This window comes from Lissotriton helveticus, chromosome 6, assembly GCF_964261635.1.
Source record: "Lissotriton helveticus chromosome 6, aLisHel1.1, whole genome shotgun sequence".
Classification (NCBI taxonomy): domain Eukaryota; kingdom Metazoa; phylum Chordata; class Amphibia; order Caudata; family Salamandridae; genus Lissotriton; species Lissotriton helveticus.
Window position 1 is genome coordinate 1,936,220,116 of NC_136067.1, and position 26,038 is coordinate 1,936,246,153.

The 26,038-nt window shown below is 46.4% G+C and overlaps 1 protein-coding gene and 1 long non-coding RNA gene across 3 annotated transcripts in view; one reads left to right on the forward strand and one right to left on the reverse strand.

Annotated features, from left to right (window-relative positions):
* EFR3B (EFR3 homolog B) overlaps positions 1 to 26,038 on the forward strand; it is a 614,353-nt gene that overhangs the window by 542,432 nt on the left and 45,883 nt on the right. For both annotated transcript variants that reach the window (XM_078649934.1, XM_078649935.1), the window contains exons 21-22: positions 15,618 to 15,724; positions 22,987 to 23,036. In XM_078649934.1, the coding sequence (XP_078506060.1) occupies positions 15,618 to 15,724; positions 22,987 to 23,036 (157 nt within the window). The remainder of the gene's footprint in view (positions 1 to 15,617; positions 15,725 to 22,986; positions 23,037 to 26,038) is intronic.
* On the reverse strand, positions 9,687 to 10,733 carry LOC144763905 (uncharacterized). The gene is made up of 4 exons (XR_013596272.1): positions 10,649 to 10,733; positions 10,461 to 10,538; positions 10,308 to 10,377; positions 9,687 to 9,943 (listed from the first exon to the last, which is right to left on the reverse strand). It is a non-coding gene; the product is annotated as an uncharacterized LOC144763905 (long non-coding RNA).

Genomic DNA, 26,038 nt, shown 5'->3' on the forward strand with positions numbered 1-26,038 from the left:
TGCCCAGATTCATCGTGACCACAGATGCTTCTCTGGAGGGCTGGGGCGCCCACCTCCAGGGAATGGCAATCAGTGGCAAATGGAACATACAGCAGAAAAAGTGGCACATAAATCTCCTAGAGTTACGAGCCATTTTTGTCGCCCTGAAATCTTTTCAAGCAATTTTAGAGGGTTCCACAGTTCTAATTCGAACAGACAACACAACCAGCATGCATTACCTGAACAAACAGGGAGGCACAAGGTCGGCCCGATTATCCCATCAAGCACAAGAGATTTGGAATTGGGCCCTGGATCACAACATCAATCTGTCAGCGGTCCATGTTCCAGGGGTTGCCAATGTGCTAGCGGACTCCCTCAGCAGGTCTACTGCATGCAATCACGAATGGGAGTTACATCAGCCTACCCTGGATCAAATATTCCAAGAGTGGGGTCACCCCGACCTGGATTTGTTTGCGACAAGTCAGAACCGGAAATGCCCACGCTTTGCAAGCTGGATTCCCCACAGGAACTCATGTGGGGATGCCCTTTCGATGTACTGGTGTCGGATATTTGCATACGCCTTTCCGCCGATTCCTTTAATTCCCAAGGTCATCAGGAAGATGAGGAGACAACCATGTCGTCTAATTCTAATTCCTCCAAGGTGGCACCGACAATATTGGTTCACCAAGCTTCTCCTCCTCTCGGAGTGCAGGTCAATACAGCTGCCTCGAATACCGAATCTCCTGACAATTCAAGAGGGCCAAGTATACCATCCGGACCCAGTTTCTTTGAAATTATCAGCCTGACTCCTCAACACAAAGAATTCGCCCACTTAGAATTCCTCAAGATTGTCAAGAAGTTCTCACTAATGCTAGGGCGCCATCATTGATTAAGACCTACAAACTCAAATGGAAGCGTTTCTGTGCCTGGTGTCAAGCTGTTGATCTGCATCCCATTCATTCTAGACCAGAACAAATCTTGCCTTTCTTTCTGCATTTGGCTAGATCGGGTTCGGCACATTCTACCCTTAAAGTATTTCTAGCGGCCATTTCCAGATTTCGTCAGGACGGATCGAACTCTCTGTTTTCTTCAAGAATAATCCAGCAATTCTTTAAAGGTCTCTTTCGTATGTTCCCTCCAATTCGGCGACCTCCTCCATCTTGGCATTTGAATGTGGTGCTAGCCCAACTCATGCGTCACCCCTTTGAGCCTATCCATAAGATTGATCTCAAGTTTCTTACTTGGAAAGTCTCTTTGCTATTGGCTTTAACGTCAGCTAGAAGGGTCAGTGACATTCAGGCATTCACTTCAAAACCGCCTTTCTTGCAATTTACATCAGATTCGGTGGTACTACGTACCAATCCTAGGTACATGCCCACGGTTCCATCGGATTTTCACCTAAGTGAGCCGGTGATCCTCAAGACATTTTTTCCAAATCCACAATCACCGGCTGAAAGTGCTTTACACTCTTTAGACATCAGAAGATGTCTCAGGTTCTACCTTCAAAGAACGGCAACTGTTCGCAAGACAGACCAACTGTTTGTGGCCTATGGAAGACTGCGCCAAGGGTGCGCGGTATCCAAGCAGACTATAGCCAGATGGGTCTTTTCAGAAATTGGACTTGGTCATCAACAGGCAGGAAGACCCTTGCAGTCCTTACCAAGAGCGCATTCTACAAGGGCGGTATCCTCTTCCACCGCTTTATTCGCTGGGTGTGCCTCTTCTTCAGATCTGCAGGGCGGCAACGTGGTCCAGCAGGCACACTTTTACAAGACACTACTGTCTGGACTCAGCAAGTGATACAGATGCTTTGGTGGGAAGAGCAGTTCTTCGCAATCTTTTCAATCTGTTCTCCCTCCTCCTCTATACTCTTGTTTAGACGCTTCTAACATGTTATTGGTTATTACCTTGCATGCATATCTACTGTATACTGTAAGCGTCTTACGAGCATGTTGTTTTTTCTTGTACTGCTATCTACTCTGATTCAGGCATGTGAATCTATGAAAGACACCCCAATACTGGAGAAGAACAATTGTTACTTACCTGTAATCTTTGGTTCTCCAGTATTGGTGTCTTTCATAGATTTACATGCACCCGCCCACCTCCCCTCAGAGGCTCCCTCAGGCAATTACTTGGTTCCACTCCTGTGCGAGAAAATCTGAGAGCCTGAGCCTCTGAGGAGAACATTCTGGTGGGTGCTGTCGCCTGATTGGCTGCAGTTTGGACTAACAAAATGACTAGGATAGTCATGAGTGTGGAAGTTCTATGCACTGTAGCTTAGGGCTACTTTACTTCCTGGTTTGTTATTACTAAGGTTTTGGTTTTTCTATAGGCATATTATTGCTTTTTTTATGTACCGTGGGACTCCCACTCCGACGACGGGGAATGATTCAGGCATGTGAATCTATGAAAGACACCAATACTGGAGAACCACAGATTACAGGTAAGTAACTATTGTTCTTACGCTTCATACCCCAGTGGTATCCACTTCTGTGATTTTTGATACCCTTCATCATCGCACAGCGCCCAGACCTCTGCTGCCCCTGGTTCCCGGCTTCCTTGAACCGGCTACCACTACTTTCCTCACACCGGCGGTGGTGGGGTCTGTTCCATCTAGGATAGCCAAGAAGCACAAGTCTCTGGCGGAGGATCCCTTGTTCCTCAGATCTGATCCGCCCGCGGACTCTATAATTGTGGCGGCTGCCATGAAGTCCCATTCGGCCTCTACCTCCTCCTCGGTGCCACCTGAAAAAGACAGCAAACTCATGGACTTGTTTGGCAGAAAGGTATGCAACACCTACGCTTCTTACATGAAGGTAGCCAGTGCCTCTGCCTTACTTGGAAGGTACGACAGGTCCCTCTGGGACTCCCTGACTCGCATAACAGAAAAGCTTCCTAAGAAAGATCGACAGGACTTTGTTGAAATTCTTCAGGAAGGAGGGCTCGTAGGCAACCAGAGGGGTTGGCCTCACGGCTAAGGCACTCGACCTGGGGACCTGGGTTCGAGTCTCGGTAACGACGCCAAAAACCTCCTCTGATTCTGGGCAAATCACTTAATCTCCCCGTGCCTAAAAAAATGAAAGTGTGTCCTTATGTAACGTAACTGGTGCTATGTAAAGCGCTCTGATACCTGATTCGGTTCGGGTCTAGTTCGCGCTATATAAAACTCTGCAACAAAAAAAAACCAGGCCATCAGCGCCGCAGTGGATGCCTCTGACCTTGCGGCCCATGGCTACTCCCATGGAATTTGCTCTCGTCGTTCGGCCTGGACTTAAACCGGATTTAAGCCGGATGCCCAGAAAAAGATATTGAACCTCCCCTTCAATGGTGCCTCTCTTTTTGGGGCACATGCTGACGACGAAATGTCCAAAATGAAAGCGGAAATGGACACTGTCAAGGTTGTGGGCCTAGAAAAGCGTAAGGAATTCAAGAAGCGCTTTCGCCAGGGAGACAGGAGGTCGTTTCAGCAGAGGGTTCAAACCCCTCAGTGGTCATCCCAGCCTCAGCAGAAAACGCAGTTCCAGCAGCGACGTCCTAGCAGAGGCAGAGGCAACAATAACAAGCAGCAGTCTGCCTCCAAGCAGCCTCCTAAGCCCTGAGCCGTTGCTTCCTCCTCAACTGTTCGTCACTCCGGTGGGAGGGAGTGTTTCTCATCATCTGGCAGAGTGGAAATCCATAACAAAGGACAGATGGGTGCTGAATATTGTGCAGCATGGTTACTTGCTGAGGTTCAAGTCGCCCCCTCCGCAAGTCTTCCTTCAAGCAAAGCACCTTCCCGAGGCCACAGTCAGGTGCTGCGAGACGAAGTCTCGGTCCTCCTCAAAAAGAAGGTCATAGAGGAGGTTCCCCCGTGCAGAAAAATCAAGGAGTCTACTCCCGGTATTTTTGGGTTCAGAAAAGGAGGAGTCAAAGAATACAGGCCCATTCTGGATCTACGGCTGCTGAACAGATTCATCAAAAAATAAAAGTTCCGCATGCTCGCCCTGCACCAGATCTTCCCGCATCTCCATCAGGGAGACTGGATGTGTGCCATTGACCTACAGGACGCTTACTTCCACATACCAGTGTCAGTAAAGCACCAAAAATTTCTAAGGTTTCAGATCGGACGCCATCACAACCAGTATCGAGTGCTCCCGTTTGGCCTGAAATCTGCACCTCGGACGTTCTCTAAGTGCATGGCGGTAGTGGCTGCTTTTCTTCGCAAGAGAAAGATCTTCGTTTACCCCTATCTAGACGATTGGCTGTTGAAAAGCTCCACTGCTTCAGAACCATCTTTCGTTCTGCCTCAGGCTGATGGACTCATTGGGGTTGCAGGTCAATCTCAAGAAGTCAGTACTCAATCCTTCCCAACGGATTCACTACCTGGGCGCTTCCCTGGAATCTGTACAGGCAAGCGTGTGTCCTTCGGAGGAGAGGTTGTCATCTATGCTCCTGAAGGGTTGCCTTCTCCTGGACACTCACGCCCCCACAGTCAGACAAGTGTCCTCTCTCCTGGGGTCGATGGCCTCGTGCATCTACATCGTGCCCAATGCATGCCTTCACATGAGGCCTCTGCAGCAAAAGCCCTCGAGGACCAATGGTCTCAGAGATCAGGTCGCTGGGAAGACCATGTCTCACTATCTCAAGAAGCCAGAGACTCAATAAGATGGTGGTTGAAACGTGCCAATCTCCTTCGGGGGGTTCCATTCCATTGCCCTCCTCCATCCCAGTCACTTGTCACGGATGCCTCCCTTCAAGGCTGGGGTGCGGACATGGACCAGCTCCAAGTTCAAGGCCTCTGGTCCGAAGTAGAGCAAAGCTACCATATCAACTTCCTGGAGCTTCGAGCAGTTCATCTGGCTCTCAAGTCTCTTTACCCATCTCTGCGCACCAACTACCTCCAGGTTCAGACTGACAACACGACAACTATGTTCTATCTGAACAAGCAGGGAGGCACCAGGTCAAGAGTCTTATCTCTGGAAGCACAAGCCATCTGGCACTGGCTCCTGGCGAGGGGCCTCTCCATCGTGGCAGTTCATCTACCAGGACTCCAAAACGTCCAAGCAGACTGCCTAAGCAGAGTCTTCGTAGAAGCCATGCAGGAGGTTTTTCAGCTATGCGGCGTACCGGACATAGACCTGTTCGCAGACGTGGCCAATGCAAAATGCCACGTCTTCGCGTCCAGATTCCCCCAACAGGGATCACTGGGGAACGGACTTTTGATCAGCTGGTCGCAAACATTACTCTACGCCTTTTCTCCCCTGCCTCTGATACCGGCGGTGATCCAGAAATTCTACAGGACCAACACCAGGATGATCCTGATAGCGCCAGAGTGGCCACGCCAGTGGTGGTACCCGGATCTCCTACAGCTGTCGGAGGTTCCGCACCGGCGACTTCCTTGCCATCCAGACTTGTTATCCAAGGACCAGGGTAAGGTATTTCACCCCAACCTTCCCTCCCTTCGCTTGACGGCATGGCCAAGAGCAGGTGATTCTACCTTATATGTTGCATTTAGCGAAATCAGGCCTAAAATACCCCTCCATCAGGGTTCATTTAGCTGCCATGACAGCCTATAGGAGGTCACCTTCTCAAACATCTTTCTTCCTTATGCCTGTAGTTAAAGATTTCTTAGAGGGGTTTAAGAAGGTCTTTCCACCAGTGAGGTCCCCCTCTCCTCCCTGGGAGCTTAATATCGTCCTGACTAAACTGATGAGTGCTTCTTTCAAGCCTATACATATGGCTTCTTTGCAGCACTTGACCTGGAAAGCTGCTTTTTTAGTGGTGATTACCTCTGCCCGTAGGGTTAGCGAAATCCAGGCCTTGTGTTGTAAGGAACCTTACACAGTTTTTCATGCCAACAGGGTGGTTCTGCGAACGCACCCAGGTTTTCTGCCTAAGGTAGTCTCCGACTTTCATATCAACCAGTCTATTACCTTGCCTACATTTTGTCCTCAACCTAACACTCCCCTGGAGAGGTCATTACACTCTCTAGATTTCCGGAGGGTCCTGAAATTCTACTTGGCTAAAATCCTTCCACTTAGGCAGTCTGACCGGCTTTTTGTTAATTATGGCAGCACTATTAATGGCCTGTCAGCCTCAAAACGGTCCATTTCTCGCTGGATTGTTTCCTGTATAGCTTTAGCTTACTAACTAGCTAACAAGACCTTACAGGGTAAACCACATGCAGAGTCTCCCCAAAAATAAAAATGTGACAAAAAGAAACTGGGCGATGTACGAATACCCTAACCACCTAGCCTTAGTCCTGGGGTCTCACAGGGACCTTGCATTGCCAACAAAAGCATTTTTTTTAATCACTGTGAAATTCACCAATATGCACGATTATCGATTTGCATTAAAAACAAAAAAAACAAGCACAGTCTCCCGCACTTGTTTTAAATGTCACCTCCGGGTGGGCCAGGTCCCGGGGACATGCAGCGAATTATAATAAAATGGGGAAGCACATAGGGGCCCCCTCCAAGGGCTTATTTATGCCCCAGGGACCACCAACTCCCTGGGGCTATAAATAAAATAAATAAATAGTGGTGACTGCATGGACCCCCCCGGCCCCACCTCCTCTCTGGGACTACAATAAAGAGGGGGTCAGTGAGGACCCTAGAGACCACCACCACCACCACCTCCTGGGGCCAATTACATTTTTTAAAAGAGGCAGTGGACTGCGCGGCTCCCTCCCGAGCCATGTACAGCCACGGGACAACCACCTCCCCAAGACAATCTCTATAATATCAAAGGAAGGGGGACATGCGGCACTCTTCCTGGAGCCACATGTGGCCCTGGTGACAGCCACCCTCCAGGGCAGGTTCCTGCCTACTCCTGAGGTGCCCACCCACGGGAAATAGCATTTTGCTTTTGTTTGGCTGGACCTGTGACAGCTTCCAAAAAAACAAACACTATGCTTTCAATGGGCGGGAGTTGTCACAGTGCTCCCACTTGCTGGAAGTGGAGTTGTCATCTCTTTCCATCCTTGCAGACATGTGGACAGGAAAAGAGCTGAAGGTATTGCTCCCAAACGCAGGGAGCTGCATTTCCAGCAGCTCCCTGCATGCCGTAGCAAAGCCGGCTTGGTCCCATAGCACACTGGATGCCCTGGGTGGGACTCAGGGAGAAGTGCCCAGGCCCCGGGGGATAGGGTCCCCGGGCTAAAATCAGCCCAGAGAAGGGAGCTGCTAGTGATCCCTCCCCATTGAATTTCAGCTGGGCCCCCTCGGATTGGGTCCCTGGGGCAAAGATCGGACTGGGTAGGGGACCCCTCCTCCCCGTTTTCTTTAGTAGCATGTAATGGTCCTCCCCTTTACCCACATTGATGGACAGCTTAACAAAAGGCCCCTGAGGACGTTACCAGTAGAATCTAGTGACAAGCTATTGGTGCAGAAGAATACCAGGACATCTGATTCCCCTCTTTGTAGTCTAGTTATCTCTTGATGAAAATTCATGTAATCACTGATTTGCGGATAAAGACGCTCAAGAAATATTCACACTGCCGAAATTACATGCACACCAGTTCACTGGAAATATGACCTCATGGTCCTTTAGGCAGCTGTAATGCAGAATATGCACGAGACATTCATCCAACGAGGAAGCACTTACTAATTAACCGTATGAAATCACTGTAGTTGGGTAGACTTTTTCGGCAAAACTGGAGACTCTTCTTTGAAAAAATTGAGGGTCCTTTCAGGCCCTGGTGCGCATTTTACAGAAATTAAACCTCAACGGGAAGCACTTACAAATATAAACATAGCAGGTTCCCCAGTGAAAGCTGCACTTCAGTAAAGCACAAATGCTCATAACTACTTGGGCTTGGTAGAAGCAAAGCAAGTGTGTTTCCTTTCGTATTCCACATTGAAAAACAATCTGAAATTCTTGATGTAGGTGACTGCATCGTTGATCTATTGAAGCCCCATCTGATCTGGGGTGACTGTGAAGAGAGATGCATTTCTAATTGTCTGGTGGTGAGAGCAGACTCCATGATTCTCCTTTTTAAATACCCTAAGTATGCAAATGCCCAAAATGCATTGTGCCACTCACACATACACAGGCACTCACACACCCACTCACAGATCCACACAGGCACTCACAAACCCACTCTTAGAGCCACCCAGGCATTCACAGACCGCATCACAGAGCCACACAGGCACTCGCACAAGTACTTGTTTGATTGGCTGTATGAGTGGGTGGGTGTGTGAGTAGCTCTATAGTTCAGTAAGTGGATGTATGGGTACTTGTATGGGTTTGTGAATAGGTATGTGAGTGGTTGTGTGAGTGTGTGCATGAGAGATTGTTTAGGGGTGTGAGTGGGTGTGTGAGTGGTCTGTGGAGGATGTCATCAGGTATGTCACTGACCATGTCATGAGTGATGTCATATGTGAGGTCATAAGCATTACATTGCAGGGGGTGTAAGTTATAGTTAGTTCAGGTAACTGTAACTGCTGAATTTCTATGGTTTTGTACGAGTGAAATATGAACCTAACTATAACGTCCCAGTAACCTTTGTTTTTTTCAGTGAATTTCTAAATTAAAAAAAAAATATTTCCTAACTATAACATCCCTGTAACATTTGATTTTACATACAGGAGCTTTCAGATCTGTTTATCCTTTGGTCTATTATAGTGTAACTCACACATTTTTTCCACTCGCCACCACATACAGCATGTGGCACTGTTTCCGATCTGTGTAAGTGATGGCATTCTTTCCAACCACAATGTCATTAACCACACAAAAAACAATCACATTCAATACCCAAGATTTGTGAGCAAGAGTGTTTATAATTATTTATTTATATTTTTTATCCTTGCAAATACCCACCAGACACTGTTGCCAGACCTCACTGCTGCTTGTACTGCGTGGTACCCAACTTTGAATGAGCTGTAAAATTATTGCAAGATGATCGTCTGAGCTTGCTAAGGCACTTGCATGGCAGTCATCTTTGTACCTTTACTTTTGTAAAAATATTCAAAAAAGATTGCCTAAGCATACACACACAGGCACCCACCTTTCGATGGTTTTGTAAAACTTTATCACAAAGTTCATTCAAGAACGCTTCTCCTGTGTGCACATGTGTGCACATGCATGGACTGCCATTTTGGAATGGTTTTTTGTAATACAAGTTCACAAAACACATTTCAAAAGATTGCAAACCCATTCATCTGCCCCCAACATGAGACCTATTGGCTTTGTCAATGTTTATTTATTGATCTATATGAGAAGTTTGCAACACCATGTTAGCCTTCCTGATTAGACAGAGTTGATACAATGGCCACAGAAAACTCAAACAGGTGTGCTGGCTTTGTTAGCAACAGACGTAAGCATGAGGATTGGTTGAGTTGAGCTGAGCCAGAACAAACTTGGGAGGTGTGTCTAATACTTACCTGAGACATGAGGATTAATGTAGAAAATTTCCCAGATGGTGCAGTTGTGAGAACAAAAAACGAGTGTGTGCACACCTTACTTAAAAAACTTTTTCTTAATGTAATGAATTTTTTTAATACTCTTATGGTTGTGTGCGTGCTACCGTTCTGTCAAGAGAGTACAGACCCTGTTCCTCCCTATACGTTATGCTATAGAGGAGACTGTGGAACCCCACAGCCTAGACACGGTGCACAGCTTAAAAGACAATAATATTCGTCTCAAAGAAGGATTAGAAACAGTAAATGTTTTAACAATTATTCAACATGCTCCAATAGGCCTTCAGTTTAAACATGTATTTTATCGTGAGTAAATCTTTGCAATTTTTCGTTACATATCACATTTTGGATTTTTACTCCATACATATATGAAAAGGTAATAACATTTGCATTCAATGTTACATATATGAAATGTTGCAGAGGAAAAAATAATTTGAAAAGAATCAAAACTTTAAGGAAAATCCCAATGCATTTCGGGTTAATTGAACCCTTCTTCAGGGGATATCACATTTGTACATCAATGACAATGAAAGATCAAAAATCCAATTCTTGCATCCATAGGGAACCTACAACACAATGGGTTGCAAATTAGCATTAAGAAAATGACTCTTAGTACTCAGAAACATAACATTTGTCATGCTGCATGCTGATATGAAACACCAGTGCAGATTAGAGAAAGCACTCTCCAAAAATAGTGTATACAGATAAGGAATGAAAAGAATCTAAATGTGATTAAGGAAAGTCATGGAAGATTGATGCAAACAACAGGGCAGAGGTGAAAAAAGTGCAAAAGGATGTTTACGATCTGTGCCTAGTGACACACATGTGTAATTACAGAGTGTATATGACCACAGAAACGTTGCCTTCACCTCGATAATGTGTAAAAAAACTGTGTTCCCTCCAAAAGATATTTTAAAGTTCAACCCTTACCGCCCCACGCGGCTGAATGCACTGATAGTTAGAAAATTCGACCCAACGGTCGCACAAAAGGCTGCCAACCCTGTTGATATAACAGAAACCCTCAGTGAGGTAATCACAACGTCCACAATTAGTCAATATGTTGAATAGTACTATCTTACTAACCTCCCGAGGGATGGAGGTTCACTATCACAACAGTGCGCGTGATCTTCTACGTCGAGTATAGAAAACGTGTCGGTCTACCTGGGAACATAAACGCCAGTAACGCGTATTACTTAAACTGTTTAGGATGTGATTGCTAAATGTCAGATAGAAGGGTAAAACATAAATCAAACACGCTACGCTCAACTTACCACAGTGTAAAAGATTCCGGTCGATGAGCTCTATCTCGCTCAGCGTCCCGCTCTGAAACACGACTGCAAGCTATCCCTGCATGCCTTGCCGTTTTAAAGACACAGTGTACTTTATTGTAAAACGTGATTTCCATGTGTTAATCCAATTCAGAAAAGGCGTGTGTGATAGTGTTAAAATGGAACCTGCACCCAAAATGACAATACTGCCAAAGTCTAAAACACAACTCGAAGGAAACTAAAGTGAAAAAATAAAATCTATGATTAATTCCAATTTGTCCGTCCTACCGGTGCAGACACTGTCTGCGAGACTTTCATTAAAACTTTATTGTTCCCACAGTACAAAAGCGCTGAATACTGGGTACATCCCCCAGAAGAAACGAGCTCCGTTCAAATGGTGACAGTGCTAATGTGAAAATTGTGGACACTGCTAACCCTTGTAATCTATATGGTGAAATATTCTTCAAGATAAAAATATTGAATGTATTAACAATGTTGGACGCCTGAATATAGTGAAATGATAAGTGGTGAGTGACACCAATAAATCAATATGTTGGTAAAAGATGTGGAAGGAAAACGGGTGGCTAATGATCAAAGGAGAGTGCTTAATCCAAACATGCACAGTGTGCATATACATAACGATATTTTACATGAATTCATAAGAAACAGAACATCATACAGTAATTCATAAGAAACAAATCATCTCGTAATGGTCATTGAGACCCCCCGGTGCCACTGTGCCCAGCAATTTAATCCAGTGTGCTTCTCTCCGTGCTAAAGCAGTGTGAATGTCTACCCCTGGTGATGGGATGATGTGTTCGAGATGATTATTATTGTCTTTTAAGCTGTGCACCGTGTCTAGGCTGTGGGGTTCCACAGTCTCCTCTACAGCATGTGAGAACATCACTTCTCGATTAATGTAGTTAATGTACTCTGCAACTTGAGACATCAATCTAATTAAAGCAGTTTCTAGGCAGCACTGATCGCAAGTATTAGCCCTTCATATTCATTGTAAGCTGTGACAGTTGCCTACTGCATGAATAAATCTTCTGCAGTGGTGGGAAAAACAGTGTTTCTTAATAGTATGTTATTTGAATAAACGTACTATGGCCGACAAAACATGTTCAGTTACATTTCAAGTTAATAAGATAACTTCCGACCCCAAAAACATCATATGTGGCGTACCCCGAGGATCATCCCTCAGTCTGATCCTTTACACAGCTACTTGACTCCCCTCGCAGATGTTGTCAGATCCCACGGTCTCAACATTGTATCCTACGCAGATGACTCTCTTCTTACCCTCTCACTCACTGAGTAACCCTCCAATGCCAAACCACCCTCAGTAACGCTATCACCAACGTAGCCAACTGGAATGCAACCTAGGCATCATCCTCAACAGCGAACTGACCATGAAACAAGTCAGTGCAGTCGCCTCCTCCTTCTTCCACACCCTCCACATGTGCCGCAGAATCATTCTGATGAATCCTAATCAACACCAGAAAAACTGTCACAAAGGCCCTAGTTGCCAGCCACCTCGGCTACAACGACGCTCTCTACGCCGGCATCACCACCCAGCTCCTCAGACGACTCCAGACAATACAGAACACTGCAGCCAGACTCATCTTGAACCTCCCCAAACAAACCCACATTACTCCCCACCTCAGAAACCTCCACTGGCTTCCCATCCAGAAAAGAAGCCTGTTCAAAATCTTTATGCAGGCCTACAAAGCTCTACACAATCAAGGACCAGCCTAAATCTGCCATTGACTTAGCTTCCATCTTCGCTCAAAACACCTGCACTCCTTTCTTGCACACACCCCACATCTGTCGCAGCCGGGGTCACGCCTTTTCCTACATCACTGCCAAGACCTGGAACGACCTGCCGCTCCACATCCGACATGTCGCCCTCATCGCTCAGATACCTCTAGAGGTGGTAGTGCTGCGCAATGTAAATGCTGCTTGATAAAGGTCAGCTAGAATAATATTTAAGGGTGGATTTTTTTCACTGAGGTCTGAGATGTGATTACAAAAATTGTGAGAGGGTCATAATTTCCGAATCAGCCCATTAAAAGGATGGGAGATTTTTAACTCCTACGATCTCCCTAGTACAATCAACACGCTTAAACTACTGACTGCTGTTAGACCTGGCATCTTTGGCGTGGTTTTCCGTGTCTTTTTGCCTCTACCTCCTGTATTTTTAACGCTGTGCTGGATTTAGTTTTTGCTGGTTTAGATGCTTTGGGCACTTTGCCACTGCTGATCAGTGTCAAAGTGCAAGTGCTCCCTGTGTAAATTGTTATTGTAATTGGTTATCCATGATTGGCATATTTGTCTCACCAAGAAGTCCCTAGTAAAGTGCACTGAGTGTGCCAGGGCTGGTGATCCAAATGCTACTAGTGGGCCTGCAGCACTGATTGTGTCACCCACATGAGTAGCCCTAAAATGATGTCTCAGGCCTGCCACTGCAGTTCCTGTGTGCATTCTGTGAACTGCCATGTTCTCCTGGTCAGTGTCCCCACTGACCAGGCCTAACCCTTCCCTTTCTGTGCACATTGGCCACCCCTATTTAAGGCCCACGTTACCCCCTTGGGCAGGGTGCAGTGTATGTGAAAGGTAGAGCATGAGTGGAGAGGTGTGGCGCCGCGGCCAGGGCGACTGACGCTGGAATCTGGGGATCAGGGTTCGATCCCCGGGTCCGGCGGCAGGTTAGCCCAGCACCATGCGACTCTGGGCAATAGCTTGCTTAATCTTCCTGACGGCCCCCAGCGCCTAGAGACCCTAACGGGTGATTGTGCGCTATACAAATGTGGATTACTACTACTACTACCTAGTACACTAGTGCAGGTGACATGCTCTGGTAGTGAATTACAGCCATTTTCGTTTTCACTATTGTAAGGCTATCTTGCCCATAGGCTATCATGGGGAATGCTGGCTACAGTGGCTACCAGCATATCTTCCCATAGGAGGAAGATAGGACATAAAAGTCTGGTATCCCTGAACTCAGAATTTAATAACACATATTTTAGGAAAGGTTGTTTTTAAATCCTGTGTTGGAGAACAGCACATTTAGAAAGTGGCTGTTCTCGTCTAACCTTTCTATGTGCCTTGGCCTGTTTGTTAATTGACTGTCTGGTTTGAGAGTGACAGGGGCTGGGGAGCCCCCAGGAGGCTGGATGAGTCAGCCCTAGGCTGAATGACTGCATCTGCATCTTGAGTGGTGGGAGGGGATAGCACCTGGGCCTGAATAGGGCTGTGCCTGCCTTCCACAATGCTGGCTCCACCTCCTGCTGGGCGGCTGACAACCCTGCTCCTCACTCTAGGAAAGTAGAAGCCAGGAAAACAAAGTGCTCAAGAAACACCCAGAAATCGTTCAGACCGGGCTCAGAGCCCTCCTGCACAAAGGGAACAAAGACTTTTAGGGGTATAAGTAAAGGACCCCAGACTACAGAAAATTAGATCAATCTGGAATTAAGAAGGAACCTCTGCCAAGTAGAAAGTTTGTGTTGTTTTCACTGTGTTACTGTGAGTGTTGGTACAAATACTTTACATATTGCCTTTGATACGCCTGACTGCTCGTGCCAAGCTACCAAGGGGGTGAGCAGGGGTTATCTAAAGAGCGTATCCTCCTTACCCTGACTAGAAGCAAGGGTCCCTATTTGGACAGTGGTGCCTACCTCTGCCAACTAGAGACCCCCAGATCTAACAACTGCCCAACCACAGCGGATGAGAGATTCTGCTACAAATAGCCTATTTTTAAAGTAAAAGAAAGTTAGGATGGAACGAAATTTTCTTAAATGTTGAAATGAGATGGGTAAAGATGTAGTGACCAGAAAAGTCACAGTTAAACTTTGGGAAGACCTTAAACTGTTGTTAACTCCTCATCCTAGAGGAGCACACCCGGGTAGCTGTCCTCAACCCCAAAAGAGATAAGACCTAGCATCCCCATTTTGGAGAAAATGGGAACTGTCAAGATCCTCTCCCTCCTCTCCACAATGAGCTATGCTCATTCAGAAAAGGAGTATTAGAAGCCAGAGACCTTTGTCAAAGTGACTATCATCAGAAGGGGAAGTAATGTACATAGATACAGATCCCCATACTTGCATCAGAATGTTGGAGATATCTATGGTAATCTCAATAGTCATAATAAAAAAAATAATTACGTTCTTAAAACCTCAATCCTATTTTAGCTCACATCCCTACATTACCTATTCGATGTAGTATAGTTGTTACATATTTGTTCTCAGCCTCATGATTGTTGTTCTGCCTCAATGGGTGTGCTTTGATTTTGCTATACAATAAAACTTAGCTTGTATGTAACATGTATGTATTATGGGAAAAATAACCCTGCCACAGATGACAGAACCTTCAGCCATGGAGCAACACGTTTGAATATTTCTTCCTGTGTGCAGGATCCGGGATCACTTTTTAAATAAATATATTTTGCTTACAAATATATGGTCAAATGCATTTCGATATGCGGAACAAGCCAAATGTTGTGCTTATCAATCAAACGCCCTACTAAGCATGAACTCTAATATAAAAAGCATGGAGTGATAGTTTGTTGTGCTTTCAGTACACATGGCACTGAGTTTGTATGTGTGTATGATGTTGACTCTATGTGCAGCAATACTAGATAAATCTTAAAAAACGGTGGCCTGTAATTTCCTAAGTGAAGAAGGTGCCAAACATTAATTCACTAAACAAGATGATACTATCCATCCTTATACTGAATGAATTTTCGTCCTTGTTTTAACATAGTTTATCTATTTAACTGAGTGGGGTGTGATAATCACATACCGCAGAAAACTTCGAAGAAATAAAAGGGAAGGGATACAAAACTGTTACAATTCCAGGGGTCTCTTTCAGAGATGTCTCAGAAGTAAAATGCAGCAGTGCCTCTACTCTATTTATTTCATACCTGCTGTTCTTTTTCTGACTTGCTATATTTACGTTTCCCTTCTCTTTATTTTAGTTGACAGCGTTGCAGTGGAAGAACAAGAAAGGGAAAGGAGACGTCAAGTGGTTGAAAAATTCCAGAAAGCTCCCTTTGAAGAGATAGCTGCCCACTGTGGTGCCCGGGTAGGAAGAAGTCCATAGACTTGTCTACTGAAATATTTTTCTCTTTCTTAAAAGGCATAACTACTTAAGTGCATCAGAGCCAAGCAGCTCAAGGAATAGGTAGTCCTTTTCTGGTGTCCAGGCACAGATCCTTTCACAGGGCCTTTGTCCCCGCTGGCTCCAGCTGCTGTAGTGGGTCCACCGACAAAGCAGTGTCTGGCAACCTGACATGATTGGTGACTCTGTGGATGTTAATTTGTTAGGGCCACAGTGAAGGAGTGCGACAAAGGGCGCTTTCCACTGATAGAGGGGGGCGCAGGCTGTGCATGTTCGTTTGGTTGGAGCCATTGGAGGTCAGGGGCAAAAATGAACAAGGACATATACCACTCGAGGTGCATCATGACAGCCGGCTTAGCTGTGTGGTGACAGCAGTGTGCCAAAGGTTTATTATTTCAGCATGTTGGAGAAACAGCCATTGCCCAAGAAAGGGGAAACAGGTGGGGGTGTGCATGATGAGGCAGATATTTTTTTGGGCAATATCACGAAGGAGCACGGGCATTAGACACACTCCTTGAAAAATCTGAAAAGGAAGAAAACAATATCTGTAGTTGTGGAATCATGTTTGGCTACAGTAGTCTCCCTTGAGGACTTCGGCATGCCAGTCCACCAGGTGGAGGTCAGAGTGGATAAAGTGAAGTAGGATCTCAAGGAGCAGATGGACTATGGGGTGAGACTTGTGAGCACTGCTGACCCTAGTGATGTCATTGTAACACCTGCAGTGCTAGAGACAGGTCAGCATGCTGGCTTTCTCAGAGATTGACCCTGGATCTGATATTCTAGTAGTTGTAGTAAAATTCTATACAAAATACATGCCTTCCCTGCTGTCCATGTTCCCTGTCACTTGCTGCTAGGGTGCGCTGCTTTACAGCTCTTTTACATGCCTCCATTGATTCAACCCATACGTTCTCCACCTACTCATTTGTGGCTTCCTCCATCCACTTCTCCGTTGCTCCACTACTCCTCGCCATCTTGACATTTAAAAAAAAAAATGGATGGCTAAGCAGATGCCAAGTAGCTGGGAAAATAGTGCTTTGCGCGAAAAAAATATTATTTTATTTACATTTAAAAAAAAGAAATTGGTACCCATATCACTCCATAGGTGCATACATGCGTGCACATACCTCATCACACATGCACATCTGCAGACTGAGGTATTCGGCAGTAGAGTACACAACATTCTGCATTTTGTTTTCTTTTTTTTGCTGATGCTTCACAGCCTTGGCAAAAACATTCCTAAAGGCAATAAGTCAACAAGGTGAGACCTATTTGTTTGCCAATACTTGTTTTATTTCCAGTTCATAGGGTGAATGGGGTGTCACTGTATCTTAACTTCTTGCATCATTATGATTGTGCCCTTCTACTATCACATGAGTTTCCAAAATATGTTGTACTCCTGTGTTGACGATGTTTAGAAGAACAGCATCTACCCTATGAAAAGTCTTTTGAATTAAAATCTACTTTCTGATAGATACATCTACCAGTGGATTCCTCACCTTGTGAATATCCCCTGCGCAGCAGCCAATCGGAAACTTTTGTAGCTCTCCACGCCGGCGAAGTCATGGACGACGTCACAGAGGGTACGACTCCGCTCGCAACCTCGCTGAAGTCACTGGATCCATAATAGGGCCTCGTCGGCGTGATGACGTCAGTTCCCTTTTTTCCGCGCCGTCGACGCCAACGGTTTCTTGGGACTCTCCGTAGTAACATTGTTATTATAGTTGTTCTTGTCTGTTCTTCTCGTTTCCTTTCAAAGATGTCTGGGAGAAAATCTGGTTTCAAGCCCTGCAGGGAGTGCGGGAAGCAGATGTCCATCACTGACCCGCATGAGGATTGCATTTGGTGCTTGTCTTCCGATCACGACGTCGATGGATGTGCGTGTTGCAGGAAGATGACCTCTAAGGCATTAAAGGAAAGGGAAGCGAAGTTATTTATTGCCAAGATGAAGAAGAGTAAGAAGGCGAGTAAAAGGAGATCGAGGTCGAGATCTCGTTCCGAATCCAGGTCGGGTTCAAAGTCGGCGTCGGGACATTCGAAGTCGAAGAGACATAAGAGAAAGAAGCACTCTTCGAGGCGTCACTCTGATAAGGAACCGGCGCCGAAGTCATCTTCTCCTCGACGTCGCAGTAGTGAAGTCGATCCTTCACATTCAAATCCGACCTTGCCAGAGAAGGAAGTGTCTCCTGAAGTCGAAGTCTCTCGATCACCGACGCTAGCTCCTTCGGATTCGGTCCATTCTTCGGATCCGGGTGAAGCCGAGCCAGAGCAAGAAGATCAGGAGAAGCCTGAAGAGGTTCCTTTCTCGGTGCCGGTGGGCCCGACTACAGGTACACCGGCTTCAGAGCCGGCGCAGGGAAATTATCCCCCTTTCCCGGCTCCAGGCCAAGACCCATCACACTTTCTTAACGCTATGTATGGTGTCTTTGCAAAGGCTATGTACCCCTCTGGTGCGCCCTGCGGGCCCCATGGGTCCTTTTGCCTTCAATTTGGGTGTCCCTCAGGCTTATGCCCAGGCTCCGTTTATGCCCTTTCTTCCAGCGACGCCATCCTGGAATTTTCCGGCGCCGTACCGAGAATCTCCGACGCCGTATCGAGAATCTCCAGCGCCGTCTGTTCGACCTCGTTCGGCTCTGCGTTCGACACCGGTCCCGAATCCGATGGAGTCGGTTGTGGATCCATCGACTCCAGTCCCGAGGATCCGCTCCAGGAGGGAGGCCCAAAGAGTTGTGGAAGAGGCACGCTATCAGAAGGACATGGAGGAAGGTGAACTTCCTGATTCTGAGGACTATTTTGCAGAATTAAAAGATGCAAGTGGTCTTGATGTTTCCCCTGAGTGGGATTTTTCTCCTGGTTCAGATGCTCCTTCGAAGGAGGTAGCCCCATATCACACAGTTGTGAGAAAAGCTGCTGAATTATTGGACATTAATCTTCCTTCCACCAAATTTAAGTCCAATTTATTGACTGAAGTGTTGCATTCTCCATCCTCTGTGACTGAGCCTTTGTTACCGTTTAATGAGGCAATTCTGGAGCTGGTGTTGGAGGTTTGGAAGAAACCTTTGTCTGCCCCTGCAGTCTCCAGGACTGTGGTACGGAGATATAGGGTGGCACCGGAGGATCCAGAATTTTTGTCAGCTCATCCTTCACCTGAGAGCCTTGTAGTTCAGGCGGCTTGCTCAAAGAGGTTTTCAGGAGCTTTCCCTCAGGTTCCTGCTGACAAGGAGTCAAAACGGATTGACCAGTCTGCTAAGAAGGTGTTCTCATCAGCGAGCATGGCACTGAAGTCTACAAATGCGACTTGCTTGATGGGAAGGTATATCCATGCTTAGATGGATTCCTCTAAACAGTTGCTGCCAAAACTGTCTGATGATGACAGAAAGAACTTTCAGGAGGTTTTGGATGATACCCAGGCTGCTGCGCGCCAGGTCATTCAAAGTGGCCTGGATACGGCTGACTCAGTCGCTAGAATTATGGGCTCTGCAGTGGCTACAAGAAGGGGAGCTTGGTTGAAGTCTTCAGACTTTTCTCAAGATGTGCAGGCAACTTTGTTGGACTTACCTTTTGATGGTACGGGTCTGTTTGGTAAGAAGGCTGATGCCGCACTTTAAAGATTCAAAGATAGTAAGGCTACGGCAAGATCACTTGGCTTGCAGACCCAGTCCAGAGGTTCCTTTCGTAAATGCAGAGGATTCGGAAAGTCATCCTTTTGTTCGCAAGGGCAGCCTCGTCAGCAGCAACAGCAACAAAATACGCTGTATAAATCTTATAGAGGAAGAAACAGAGGTCGTCCACGAGGTCGTCAACCCTCCTCCTCCTCTTCCTCTACCTCTCCTCCTATCGCAGCAGCAAAGCAGCCCTAGATTCCCCATTCCCAGTCATGTTGGTCCTGTGGGGGGTCGGCCTACCCATTTTCTACGGGATTGGGAATCGGTCACTACAGACCAATGGGTTCTCAATCTTGTGGCAAATGGGTATGCTCTTTCCTTCATTCTTACCCTTGCGCAGGTTCTTCAGGCGCTGCTAGAAGAAGACTGGATGGTGTCGCTCGACTTGCAGGACGTGTATTTTCCTATCCCGATCCTGGAGTCGCACAGGAAGGATCTCCATTTCACGGTGGGGTCGCAACATTATCAGTTTGCAGTCCTTCCGTTTGGAATTACTACTGCACCTCGAGTTTTTACCAAGGTGATGACAGTGGTGGCAGCCCATCTCAGGAGGGCGGGGATTCCTGTATTCCCCTATCTGGACGACTGGCTGATCAAAGCAGAGTCTCCAGAGCAGGTGCTCCATCATCTGCAAGAGACAACTCAGTTGTTGTACAGGTTGGGTTTTTCGATAAATGTACCCAAGTCTCACCTGGTGCCCTCACAGCACAACCTGTTTATAGGGGCAGTACTGGACACTACTGTTTGTCGAGCATTCCCTCCACCAAAAAGGATTCTCGACATTCAGGAAATGATTCCTATGTTTTACAATGGAGCGGTCGTTCCAGTTCTGCTGGTCAACCATGCATGCTGGCACATGAGGGCGCTCTAGTGGTGCCTCCGCAGGCAGTGGTATCAGCACAATGGCGATCTCAGGGAGTCAGTCAGGATCTCCAGAGAATCTGTCTTGGTGGAGAGTGGAGGGCAATCTGTCTAAAGGAAAGCCCTTCCATCTGCCTCCATCGGTGGCCACGGTAATAAAGGATGCATCCACCCTAGGGTTGGGTGCTCATCTGTGGGATCTGGAGATCAAGGGTCTTTGGTCTCCAGAGGAAAGGTTGCTTCACATCAACCTTCTGGAATTTAGGGCGATTCGTTTAGCACTCAAGGCCTTCCTCCCTTCCCTTTGCGGTCAGTCGGTTTAGGTCCTGACGGACAACACGACCGCGATGTGTTATGTCAACAAGCAGGGAGGATTGGGGTCGCATCTTCTCTGCAGAGAAGCTCTGCGTCTCTGGTCCTGGGTTCAGGACCACCAGATTTGTCTGATGGCAAATCATCTGGCTGGATTTCTGAATGTTCGTGCTGACAGTCTCAGTCGGCAGTTCTCAGCCGACCACGAGTAGAGGCTTCACCCAGAAGGGGTTCGTCACGTCTTCCGGACGTGGGGATCTCCTCAGATGGACCTCTTCGCCACTCACAAGAACGCTCACTGCCCGTCATTCTGCAGCCTCCAGTTTCCGATGCAGGGAGCTTTGGGGGACGCGTTTCAGTTGAGTTGGGACTCGCAACTCCTTTACACGTTTCCTCCCATACCCTTGATTCCTCGGGTTCTGAGGAAGATTCGCCAAGACCGGGCCCAAGTTAATCGCCCCGGATTAGCCAAGAAGGGTGTGGTACACAGATCTTCTCCACCTCTCCTCGTGCCCGCCGCTCAGTCTCCCTCTCAGGGCAGATCTCCTCTCTCAGATGGAGGGGCAGATACTACACCCCCACCTCCAGACCTTACACCTTCATGCCTGGAGATTGAACGGGGCAACCTGAATTCTTTTTCTCTCCCGCCTGATGTGGTGGATGTAATTCTTTCGGCCAGGCGTCTTTCCACCAAGTCAATCTATTACTATAGGTGGTCCAAATTTGTTTCCTGGTGTGGAGAGAAATCTATTGACCCCTTAAGAGCTCGTTTGTCTAACATACTTCAGTTTGCTCTTTCTGTGGCCCAGCAGGGTTTTGCTGTTGCGACTGTAAAGGGTTATTTATCGGCCTTGTCGGCTTTCCTCTGTTTGCCGGACCAGCCGTCTTTATTTAAGTCACCTATTGTATTACGTTTTATAAAAGGTCTTACCAACAAATTCCATTTATTGTGCCTCAATGGGACTTGAATCTTGTCTTAACCTTTTTGATGGGTTCACCCTTTGAACCTCTACACAAGTGTCCCATGAGACTTCTGTCTTTTAAGACTGTTTTTCTTGTAGCAATTACCTCGGCAAGGAGGGTAAGTGAGCTTCAGGCTCTTAGTTCGAAACCCCCATCCCTGACCATTCATGCTGAGAGAATGGTACTTAGGACCAGGGCTGCTTTTCTGCCTAAGGTGGTAACTCCCTTCCATCTGGGGCAGTCCATTACCCTCCCTACCTTATATCCTCCCCCTCACCCTTCCAAGGAGGAGGAGCGGCTTCACTTCCTAGACCCTAAGAGGGCGGTGAGTTTCTACCTCGATAGAACTAAAGACTATCGTGTGGACGACCAGCTTTTTGTTGGATTTGCTGGCTGTAAGAAAGGAAAAGCGGTGCTCAAGCGCACGCTATCGAGATGGATTATCCTGTGTAATAAGATCCGCAACGCCCTGGCTGGTAAGGTACCTCCAGAGGGTATAAGGGCTCATTCTACTAGAGCAAAGTCTTCATCATCTGCTTTGGCTAGAGGTGTGCCTGTAGAGGATATTTGTAGAGCCGCAACTTGGGCCTCCCTCCACAGTTTTGCAAAGCATTACTGCTTGGATACTGAGGTGAGGAGGGACGGCCACTTTGCGCGCTTTGTCCTCCAAGATTTCTTGGTATAGCTGAGTGGACACCCTCCTCCGGGAGTGGGGACTGCTGTGGAACTCTATTCACAAGGTGAGGAATCCACTGGCAGATGTATCTATCAGAAGAACAAGTTACTTACCTTCGGTAACGCTTTTTCTGGTAGATACAGTATCTGCCTGTGGATTCCTCACTGACCCACCCGCCTCCCCGTTGTCCACTCTTCTATACCTGCTAAGTGTATTTTTGAAAGATTTTTAAATGGATGTATTTATATATTCATGCATATTGCATTGGTTTTACACTATGTGTGTTGATTTGAATACGGTGTACTGTGTATACTATTACTGTCTATGTCGGTCCGTCCGTGTGCCTTGGGGGCACGAAAAAAGGGCGGAACTGACGTCATCACGCCGACGAGGCCCTATTATGGATCCAGTGACGTCAGCGGAGTCGCGAGCGGAGTCGTACCCTCTGTGACGTCGTCCATGACCTCTCCGGAGTGGAGAGCTACAAAAGTTTCCGATTGGCTGCTGCGCAGGGGATATTCACAAGGTGAGGAATCCACAGGCAGATACTGTATCTACCAGAAAAAGCGTTACCGAAGGTAAGTAACTTGTTCGTTTGCCTTTTGATATAAAAAAAAATATAGCATTTAGGTTTCTGTGAAAGCTACTAGTGGTGTAAAATGCTAATAATCAACCTTAATGCATCAACCTTTTGGTTTGGTTTTAGTGCAGGTTAATAGTGTTAACGGCATTAATTTTTCTTTTATTTTCAGGCGACATTGCTTCAAAGCAAACTTAATCAAATATTTGACATAACGATTCGGTAAGTTCTATCAGTTTGTTGAGTTGCCTAGACTAGAAAGTATAGAACATTATCAGTAAAATGCATACCAATTGTATGCTTTATTATTGGCACTGTAATCAATGATATAAACGTGTTCTTGCCTACAGCTGTTGTCATTTTCACAATATATCCTTCATTTGTAAACCTACTTGTTTTACTGGAACATATCTTTTTTTTCTTGAACATATTTTAAATATATATCGCACATACACATAAATCAAACATGTAATACCATTGAGATACCTAAGTTACAAAATATTCAACATATACTAAAATATTTTCAGATTATCCTACATTCATGCTTAAATTTAACAAATGCCATGCTCATTTATGCTCATTTGTTCTTTCTCATAGTACAGTGGTTCCCAAACTTTTTCAAACTGCGGCTCCCTTGACTTATTGGCCTTTGGCCGTGGCTCCCCATTATGTCATTTTATTTTTTATTCGGGTGGTGGGGGGATGTAAGCCCAGCCTCGGCTCACTACCTGAGGATCTCTTGGAGTAGATATTTTAGTTACCCTCGTAAAGAGCCATATGTAGTTCCTTTTTTTAAGGAACCAAAGAAGGAGATTTCCCAAATGTCTCTAGGTAGGAAATTGTGGGAGAGCAGACCGGCTGTTATTAGCCTTTCTGTAGTAATGATGATTAGCCAGACAAAAGGACAAGCCCCTTCTAGAAACATTAACAACATAAACTTCAGTCCAGGCTCGCAACGCCCATAGTGCTCAAAGGTCTACAGCCTCCCCCCTCCACCTCCTCCCCCCCCCCGCCCCCCCCCCCCCCTCCGCGTCATGTGTGTCAGCCCCGGGCACACACACAGACAGTTGTTGAGCTTATCACAGCCACACGCGAGTACTTGTCAGGTCTTTATTTACATGTGTTGTTTTTTTCACTTCTTAATCTCCACTCTGCCTATTGCTAGAAGAATTCCCCCCGAAATTTTCCTTTAGCTGCGCCTCTGCTGCAGTCCCACCTTCGCCCCTACCATCTGCTGAACAGCAGTGTTCCAGAAGAACATATTAAATTGTGACATAAAGTAAGAGTTGGGTCATATACACAAAATAATATACACAAACCTAGAGGGAAAGATCTGGTATTAAAAACATTTTATGAGATAGACACTAAATAAATCCTTACCCTGTCCAGACGTGCGTGAAAGGGGTGAACATGGATCAGAGCAAAGAGTCTCTCCCACAAAGCACAGGTTGATTGTAATCACAAGTGGAGGGAGGCTCTGGGGCCCTCGGACATCGAAATGTGGTTGGCTCAGGGTTATTCACCGGATGAAGGGTGCTTCTGGGATGTTCACATGTGAGGGGTGTCTTTCTCTCACATCCTTGCAAGCTGACAAGTGGCTGGCTCTGGAGCGTTCACACTTATGGGGGTGCCTCTCAGGTTTTCCTCACACATCTATGGTGGCTCTGGGGTGCTCTCTAGTCGGTCGGTCGCTGGCTCCAGGGGGTTCACACTTTTAGCGTGCCTCTTCTGTGCTCGGCCAAGCGTTGCAGCCTTCTTTGCTCCTGCACATGTCCCTCACACAGACTACACAGGGGCACTTAGGGGCATGGACAGTTCTATGCAGCCAATCCTAAATCCTACAGAGAGCCAAGGCTGACAAACTTCTACCAGTCAGCACCAGACACAGTTTTAAATTCCATGTCCTGCGTAGAAATAACTAATCGGCTCCCATTCTCGCCTCTGTGCGCAAAGAAAGCTGCGGTCCCACCGGAGTGTGCGGTGTCAGACAATGAGAAGAGGACTGCTGGTATAATTAAATTAAAATATTTAAGCACATAGTTACGAGGTACTGTTATTCTGGCGCTAGGAGACTGTGATAAATTAAGAAAGGAGGTATTTAAACAAATGTAACACATACGTTTGTATTGCTCTGTTGAAACTTACTTCCATCCTAGTGGTGCACATTAGTGGGAGGGCGTACACGGTGGGTTCAGAAGTGAAAAGGAACACGAAAATTCTTGCGGGAGAGGGGACACGGAGCATTGTGAGTACAGAGGGAAGAAGCGTCAATTACCCTTCCATCTGTAAAGACGTATTTCATCTTTAATATTTGTAAACGGCCCGGATTGTGAATCATACTACCTTTTCCCGGTTCCCAAGACGTGCGCGGTCCCCCAGCCAAGATCTAATGGCGCACCGTGGTGCCGCGGCACACAGTTTGGGAACCACTGTCATAGTACATTATTATTCACTGAAAGGACGTTTGAATACCCAGCCCCTCTCTAAGAGATGTATGTCCTGATTTATATATTGGCAGAGAGGGTACTCTGTCGCAATGATGACAGAGTTCCCACCCTGCCAATGTAGTAGTCCGCCCGCCAAATGTAATGGCAGGCGGACCTTAAGTTTGGCCACAGTAAAAACTTCTCTGTCTCTGCCATGGTTAGGACCATCGAAGAAATGGCTATATGTTCACCCACCCAATTTAGATGGGCAGACTAATGGTCCCCTTGCCATGGGAGAAGGCTCCCGTAGCAAGGGGAGCATATATTGTTTCTTTTCTGAAAGAAAATACTGTTTCAGGATTTTATTTTTGAAAAGTAAAATGATTACTGTTTGCTACAAGGCATGCAGCCCTGCAGCAAACAGTAAAATGCATTAACAGTACTGCTGTGACGGAAATTCCTGCTAATGCCTTTATAAATGACTATCTGCTTGGCTGTCATTTATAAATTAGGTGGGCGGCCTCTCCACCATGGGGACGGAGTAATTTACTCCACCCATGGAGGAATGGCAGGCCACTCGCCTAAATATAATTCAAGCCCTTAGTTTTATCTCTAAAGGTTTGTTTCTTTTCACTTGTCATAGATGCACCCATAACATATGCCCAGGATGGAGATCACAAACTCAGCAACTTAACATTGCTGCCAATGACATCCTAAGTTTAACACTCAGTACAAAAAATCTGAATACCAGTAGATTTATTTTGTGTTCATAGCTAACCTTTTGCTATTAAGAATGTA